The sequence below is a fragment of the Carya illinoinensis genome, chromosome 13, assembly GCF_018687715.1.
Source record: "Carya illinoinensis cultivar Pawnee chromosome 13, C.illinoinensisPawnee_v1, whole genome shotgun sequence".
NCBI classification, from domain to species: domain Eukaryota; kingdom Viridiplantae; phylum Streptophyta; class Magnoliopsida; order Fagales; family Juglandaceae; genus Carya; species Carya illinoinensis.
This window is the reverse complement of record NC_056764.1, coordinates 33,284,319-33,292,780: the sequence shown is the minus strand read 5'-3', so window position 1 is coordinate 33,292,780 and position 8,462 is coordinate 33,284,319. Positions and strand designations below refer to the sequence as shown.

Here is an 8,462-nt window from a genome sequence, read left to right as displayed (position 1 = left end):
TGCAAGCCATGCCATTTTGTATTCGGTGTCGTATATATATGGTCAATATTGTCCGTTTCCATGAAACGAAGCAATATATATATATATATATGATGCATGCATGATGATGTGAAAACACTTGCATGATGCATGCAGCTAGTGGTGGACAGAACATGACACGCACACATGATGATGAGGTACTAATTTGTGACTTTTCCTGGTTCCACGCGTGGCTGACTAGCTCCTAGCTAGTTGGAATTAATGGTTGGCCTTCGGCCATTTCATGAATTTCTTAACTGGGAAAGGTGGACCTTCGATCTGTGCAGTCCAGACACGAAAAGTAGTAAAACAACAGCCCATTTTATCATAGAAACTGTTATATTATTCCTGAGAACGGGATTCTTCGATCATGACAGCCAATTTAATTAGCATATATCCTGCAAATGTGACGCCCCTCATGACTTCTACTTAGTAATTTAGAGTCAATTAATAATAATTCCCTGATTTATATTACTGTATGGTCTTCTTATATTACTGTACAAAATTATATTAACCCTTGTTTGTACTAAAAGCTGCCGATTGCTGTCGTGATTGTAAGATAACACGAACAGTTAATTTGTTGATGAGGAAGCAGCTTGTTGTTTATTTAATTAATTATCACAAATTACAAAGCATCCTTAACAGAAAAAAAAAAAAAAAAAGAATACCTCAAAACCAAGAAGAAGAGGAGAAGAAGGAATGGAAACCTCGAAAACAAGCTATATATAGCATTTCGCACGTAGTACCAATATTTCCACTAATCTCCACCAAAACCTTACAAATATTCAAGCTAGGCACACTTCATCTAATTATTGATGTGGTCAACTTAATGTAGGGTCAGGCAGCTTCCTTCTTGCTTTTGTTCATCCTAAAAGTAGTCTTGATAAAACCAACCGCAAAAGCTGTATGCATGCCCGGGCTGGAAGTTCTAACTCAATATGCAGATTTGACCTAAACGCCCTAGAAGATCGAGATCACTAGACTCTGTTCATCATCTGCACACTATCTTGATCTTTTCCTTGCTTATTATTCCCAGTTTCCTTGATCTCGCCGTCCTCAATTAGGTTGATGCCCTTGTACCACTTAGCACAAAACAAGTAAAGCACAAAGTCAAAAGCCGTTAGCACTGCAATCAGGAAGTAAAACCTGTCAATGTGGCCAGAGTTCAAGTCATTTGGGATCCATCCCGGATTATTGCCTCTTGCAGTAATTCCCGTGACCATATTAACCAGCAAGCTACTAACATAATTTCCAAGAGAAATGGAAGCCATGCAAAGCGAACTTCCGAAGCTTTTTATCCCATCAGGGGCTTGTCCATTAAAGAACTCCAATTGACCAACATACATAAACACTTCAGAAGCACCAACAAGAACATATTGTGGAATTTGCCATAGAATGCTTAAGGAGCTACTCTTTTGATCAGGCCTTGTATGTTTGAGCCTTTCAATCTCAGTGGCACCTGCTGCCACCATCGATAACATCCCAATAATTAGCCCAACACCCATTCTTTGGAGCTCGGTTATGCCCTTGGGATTCCCACTTAATCTTCCTGCAAGGGGAACAAGAACTCGGCGATAGAGTCCAGTGCAACTGAAGACACTGAGAATGTCAAAGACAGACATGCTGGCAGCTGGAAGGCGAAAGTTTCCAATCTTGGTGTTCATCACATCGCCTTGCTCTACAAAGAGAGAAGCCATTTGCGTGAAGACGACCGAGTAGATTATAGTGCATAGCCATATGGGTAACATTTTCAGAACGCATTTGGCTTCTTCAACTTGAGTCACGGTGCAAAGCTTCCATGGACTTTTTGGGCCATGGAGATCAGTCTCTGTTATTGTTGCTGCCTTGTCCAAAAATCTGAAGAATTTCAAGGAACATGTATATAAATGTAAGTGTACATGCAGTACTTAAAACCAAAATGCTGCAAAAGAGTGAAAATGATCAGACAACATGTTACGTACGTACGTAGATGAATGTGACCAAGGGTATAGTAGTCACATATTATTTATGCCTTGCTAATAATTAATAATTGAAATAATAATAATAATAATAAATTGTCTTTTCAGTATATGTATATATTACTCACTCTAACTCGTTGCTGTGAAGAATCTTCCTGCTCCCTTTAATTGCAGATTCTGTTCCTTCCACTTCATACAGGTCATTCGGGTGGGGTGGAACAACGTTCCATTTCTTAGCAGTAGCAGTAAATACCTGAGCAACACGTGGCAAAGGGTTGCCACATGGCTTTACGCGCCGATATCCACGAGTCCCTACGAGATATGATAGTAGGGCAATGACAGCAGAACCTAAGGACACTAGAAATCCAAGTGTCCATCGCCCAGTATCCTCGTAGTAGACCAAAAGAGTGTTTGAGAAAAGACATCCTGCGTTGAGTGCAAAGTAAAAATAGGCAAAGAATGCCCCGTTTGCCTCATCAAATTGGTCTGCTCCGAACGTGGCTAGAGCAGGCTGGTGCCCACCATATCCAAAGGCTACCAAGTAAATAGATGAGTAAAAAATGGCTATCCCAACTGAGGATGTGGGCATGCAATCTATTTCTCCATCACCACAATTTGTTGGTTTGATCAGGAAGAGCCAAGACGTCGTGGACAATAGCCCCAAACCCTAATATAATATAATAAAATATACAAGTATCATTGTTAGCTAACAGAAAATTATCTGGGTCCAAGCTAGCTGGAAATTAAAGGATATATATATCATGTATGTAAGTTACCGCAACAAGAATTAGCTGAAAGACTGCGCAGGTTAAGTAACGGCCCCAGTATGAATCGCTGAGGAATGCTCCAACCAGTGAGAACAAATAAACAGTTCCAGTCCACTTGCTTACACTATTGGCCGCATCCGCACTTTCTTGATTAAGAACTCTGGTTAAGAACAAAACCAAGTTCACAGCAACGCCGAAGAAAGATAGCGTTGCTAGGCCTTGATTTGCTGTACCAATACGGGTTGGAATATTAAAAAGAAAATAACATATATAATCAACTGCCACATTGATCATAAAAACCGAGAAGAAGCAGATATATATATATATAGAGAGAGAGAGAGAGGGAGAGAGAGAGAGAGAGAGAGAGAGAGAGAGAGAGAGAGAGAGAGAGAGAGAGAGAGAGAGAGAGAGAGAGAGAGAGAGAGAGTTGTACTACATAAATACAACTACGAAGGTTCATTCATACCTAGCACGAAAGTTGCAGATTTCCATCCTCCTGTGCCCTTTTTAATACGGGAATCCATCCTTGGGTTGGTCCCCTCCGGTCCATTCTTATTGCAGTTTCCGTTCTCAGCTTGTGCATCTTCATCACGGACCTGCTAGAGGGAAATTAATGATGATTATAATAAATCATTTTCATTTTGATGAATGAATGAATGAAAACTCAGGATTTCAAAGGTTCATATTATAAAAAGTACAAATCGTCATACTTGACCTTCCAGCTTATGAAATTATCCAGAACTTGACCCAAAAACAGGCAGACATAGATAACAATCTAACGAATCCGGCCGCCATCTGAACTTGTTTTATATTAAAGAAAACCATATATTGTTTTAAAATTTTGATCATTTTAATAAAATTGAGTATCGTCAATATATAATTGTAGACCAATTTAGCAGCTAGATCAATACTTTTTTAATTTATTTCTTAGACTTTAACTTGATTTAGTAGTTTCTTAACCTTTACTGCAATCTCGTTGGAGAAGTTGATCAGCGAATTAGCCATACCAGCCTTTCGAGGTTCCTCCTGCAACATATCAAAAAACAATTACAGATATGCTATATGTATCAGAAAATTATTGGAACTAAACAATTGAACTCGGTAGTCATGTACTTAAAAGGTTTCCAATATGATTTTAATATTTTACTAAATATGGAATACTATTGAAGTGAAAAATATTATCCATCATCCTTATTTCATCTTTTTCTGATGTAGTCTCCGGAGATGATGATAAGATGATGATAAATAGCATTTCTTTTGGATTATGGTGAAAAACATATATACGATCGAGAGTTGCAAATTACGTATCAATCCCTATATATAGCTTATAAAAACGAATGTCAGGAGAATGATCTTACCATAGAGATAGTAATAATTAACTGATCATAAATATAAATAATATGAAGATAAATAACGTACAAGAGGGAGAAATTTCCAAATAGGAGAAGTTGCCAAGGAGAGGATCATTTAATAGAGTGGGGAAAGAGTTCATTATATATAGGAAAGTAGAGAGTGGGAAATCGTATGGATGGGATGGAAATGCCATTCTCAACCTGACTGTAAATATTGGTACTACTGCTAAAAAAGAATAAACTATTTTATTGGAAAAAAAAATGGGGAAAAATTATTAGTGGAATAAGGAGATCAAAGAAAGGTCAGTTTGGAAGAGCATGTGCCACAAATTTGGGTCATTTATTCCATGAAGTTTTGTCAGTGGACGTGACAATGACATCGATCGATGGTACGTCTCTCTATCTTTCTTTATTATCCAAGATCGAACACTACTTGGCCTGGTTTTCACTCACAGTAAGATGAATGTGCACTACATCATTTCATCAATACGCACAAGGGCAGTTTACTGAACAGTATTTTTAGGTACGCCCAAGAAAAGCTGTCCTAGCTTATCCAGTAATTTGGCGTGGACCGATGTAAATAGTTTCACGAATAATATTGATATGTATAAATACAAATTTAGAGGCTGCTAAGGTATATATGTACGTTTGTATTTCGTGGTACGTTTTTCCTTTTCTTTTTGTTGTTTTTTTCCTCTAAATTATGAGTGCTAGCTGTGACATGATCCAAGTACAGGATTTCATGCCTTTTTTGTAATCTATCTGGCCAAGTAAAAAAAAAACCAGATCAGTAATTAATATATGACAAATTAAGACACAAAAAGGGTCGATAAGAAATAAATTAAAGTACTAAACCGCAAAAATTAACCTTTCACAGAACAAGTACTTGGACGTCGTCGCTTCCAATAATTAAAGACGTTACTTCTTCCGGAATTTACCAAACTCTGGCGAAGGTAGAGAACAGTACGTGTTGAGAATCACAAAAGGCAATGCAACCCGTGGAATCACTCGTACTTTTGCCGGAAAACGAGAATATGATGATCCGTTGAACCCTTTTGTCATTTATGGTGGAAAGGGGAACCAAAATTTCACCGGATCAAAAGTCCTTCAATCCCAAAAACCTTCAGAATCCGCCTTTGCAAACCATTAATTAATATCACACATGATGATCATAAGTACAGGATCGTTCACGTAGAAATCTATGATGAATGATATTCTCTTATATACGATTCGGAAAGCTAGCTCCAGACAGGCCGGCTAGAAATTAAGAAAAGCGAAAGAGCATGCGTGCGTGCATGCGGTGATCAGACTGTAACAATATATATATATAAGACAGATAGAACGAAAGTTTAGTGACTGATAGAATTGATATTACTCAGTCAGTAACCATATATGCATTAATTTTGCTCTATATTACAACTAATTCCTAGTTAAGCGCTCCTTCTTTTTCTCAACGTCCAAACTCATGATTACACGGTCCTGATCATGCATACAAGCTGGCCGTATCGACACTACTATATCATGTACTCATGTACATGCATTATCTATCGATGCATATCCAAGTGATCATGAGATTAATGAGGGTTAGCAGTTTGCTTTAATTATTTGTATCAAATATTTGTTTTTATTTTTTATTTTTTTACAAACTATCAATTTAGAGTAGTTATAATATACGTACGTATATAACTATATTATATATCATCAGAACTTGTATTATTTTTAAGGTTTTTCCTTTTTCTAGAATCAAGTAATAAGAATTAGATAGGTAAGTTGCAGGAACTTGACATGATTCATATATGCAAATAATATAACTTCTAAAGATCAAAGGAATAAATGATCATTTCATGAGTTTTATTGCCTTGAAAACTCCCGAGTATTTATTTATTTTTGTTGAGTGAGTTGAGTTTTTCCCAATGAAAGGGAGATCGGGAGATCAATTTTACCCGGATTGAGGGTCTAGATCTGATCTGTCTCATTACTAGATATGATACAAATCAATTAATTAGCTATGACCCAAATCTCTATAATTATATATAATACCTTTTAGTGCAAGTATTATATGAAATTATGTCACGTATATAATATAATGAAACTTGAGTTTTCCATGCCGTATTTTCCTTGTAAACAGGAGTTCAGGCTGCAGGTCATGACTTCTTAATTATTAAGAGCACTAGCATTCGCTTTATCAAAAGTCAATGCATCTTCAAACATTGATAAATTTACTTAAAATGAACTTGCATTGAATTCATCAAAGGGGTATTTGAGAAGTTTTGAACTACAGTAATTGTTGCTCTTCTTTCAAATTTGAAGGTCTACTATTCTACCTTCAAATTAATATTTTATTTTAATTTTAATAAGTAATGATTTTATTTTATTTTATTCTAAATTATTTAGGAATCAATTATTTAAGTACTAAATTAAATTATTAATGTCCATATGGTTAGCATAATTACAAAATATGAAAAAAAAGTTAAAAATATTATTATTAAAAAAATAATATTATATTATTATTTTAATGAATCTAATGGTTAATTCAATGTGGAATTATAAATACGAAGGTTTTGGATTTATGAAAAATTTATACTTTTCATCAAATTTTAAAGATGAATTGAGTTCAATGTTAGTGCTCTAAGCTAAGGATACATGAGCTACCGGAATCGATAAAATGACCGATTACTATAATTGCAATTTGTTATTCTTCTAAAGAATTTTTAAATATATTTAATTATTTAAAAAAATATATACAAAGTCAATAATAATTACTTCCTTACTCATTAAAGATCAGAATTAAAAAAATAATAGTTTCATCGGTCTATTCCATCTATTAACGTGGATTCTTTTCCTAAAATATAAGAAAAATAGCATGTACGTCTAGATAACAATAATTTTGTCTCTAGAAATGGCCATGATTTTTGGCAACTATCTGCGCGTAACAGAGAACCTTCTGCATGCGGTTCTAGCGACGTCACGTGGTATTCATGAGATAGAAGAACAAGTAGACAGGCTGGATAGGTTATCGATAATTCCAAACCAATTAATCTAAATGAGCAGCGCAATACACTCCCACCTACACAACTTGACAGACAGTCAGACATGAGTACGTACTCATGGTCATGCCCTGCAGAAATCTATTACGTACGTACTCAGTTAGGAAGTTGAAGTAATAGAGAAATTTGTGCCAACAATAACTCAATCTTTCCTCGATTAGGTACTGATCGAGGACGTTAGGTAATTAAACCAAAAATCTTGATCATGAACAATATATATATATATTTTTTTTGAATTATAAATTTTCTTTTTTTCAAAAAAAAGCAAATGCATATATTAAATAAAATATTGTAACGTGTTTATAATGTCATTTCTTCTAATTGCCAATAATCATCTCTTTTGTGTTCGGTTTGATTCTTTTATAGTGGGTAAGTCTTGTTTATTCTTTTTTTTTTTTTTAAAAAAAAAAGATAAACATGATACTTATTTAAATAAAAGTAATAAAATAATTATTTTTTTAATAATAGATCTGACATTTTTTCAAATTAAGTGTGCAAGAATTGAATAGCACAAGATCTAACATTAATCGGTTTAATATATGCTCCTAAGATAAAATCTTAGAATTAGGTTTAGTAGGACATGAAACTGTCGTGTTCAATAAGATTAATATGTACGTGCAGTAATGTCTTTTTTTTTTTTTTTTTTTTTTTTTTGAGTCAATAAAATCTTTTAAAGGCTCGTTGACGGTAGAACTCGATCACCAAAAGAGATTGATCATCAGTTTTGAGTTCATCAGATATGAGTACGTACTTCACCATTACGCATTTTAATTTGTTATAAGGGGTGACAACCCCTGCAGGATCATAAAACAAACATATATACCTGACATACGTGGATTTAAAAGAAAAATGCCAGAAAGAAATTAGGGTTTACTAGATGATATATCCCAGCTTCTTGGAGACACGATAATATAAACTATAATTAGCCTATATTAAGCCAAATCCACTTCATGATTGTTACTAACTATATATATATATATATATATATTTCGTATATTTTCAATAGAATATTTCCATTTTCTCTAGAATGATTTGGTTTTTTTAACTTGGCTGTTAATTGTACCTGATTTAGTTTATTTTTTAAACTTTTCCACCTTCCAAATACAAAACCTACCATTTTCAAGCAACAGAATAACTCTATTGCCAGATTTCTTCCTTCAATCTCTGCCAAAATACAGTAACGTGTCCAATGTTCAAATCCTTCTCTTACCCTCTCTTTAAAATTTCATCTTCATCATTCTCTTGTCCCAGTTTCATCGCTTTTCCTTTGCAGTACTGATCATCGATCAACCATTAATTATTTTCTCGCAACATAATTGA

The 8,462-nt window shown here is 34.6% G+C and overlaps 1 protein-coding gene across 2 annotated transcripts; it reads right to left on the bottom strand.

Moving 5' to 3' along the window:
• Positions 1-720: 720 nt before the first annotated feature.
• On the bottom strand, positions 721-5,379 carry LOC122291542 (protein NRT1/ PTR FAMILY 7.1-like). 2 transcript variants are annotated; one of them, XM_043099317.1, is made up of 6 exons: positions 4,964-5,379; positions 3,704-3,769; positions 3,210-3,339; positions 2,753-2,970; positions 2,105-2,643; positions 721-1,875 (listed from the first exon to the last, which is right to left on the bottom strand). In XM_043099317.1, the coding sequence occupies exons 2-6, from the start codon at positions 3,746-3,748 to the stop codon at positions 996-998; spliced, it is 1,812 nt and encodes a 603-aa protein (XP_042955251.1). In that variant the 5' UTR covers positions 3,749-3,769; positions 4,964-5,379; the 3' UTR covers positions 721-995. The 2 variants fall into 2 exon arrangements, with proteins under 2 accessions (XP_042955251.1, XP_042955250.1); XM_043099316.1 differs by lacking the exon at positions 4,964-5,379 and adding an exon at positions 4,163-4,855.
• Between the last annotated feature and the right edge of the window lie 3,083 nt (positions 5,380-8,462).

Bases quoted from the DNA above. Each gene is read 5' to 3' on its own strand.
- LOC122291542 (XM_043099316.1), bottom strand. From the start codon at position 4,210: ATGATCCTCTCCTTGGCAACTTCTCCTATTTGGAAATTTCTCCCTCTT. The intron at 3,340-3,703 runs GTTAAGAAACTA...TCCCTCTAGCAG, and splicing joins CCAACGAGATTGCAGTAAAG to GTCCGTGATGAAGATGCACA. The intron at 2,971-3,209 runs GTATGAATGAAC...GTATTGGTACAG, and splicing joins ATCTGCAACTTTCGTGCTAG to CAAATCAAGGCCTAGCAACG.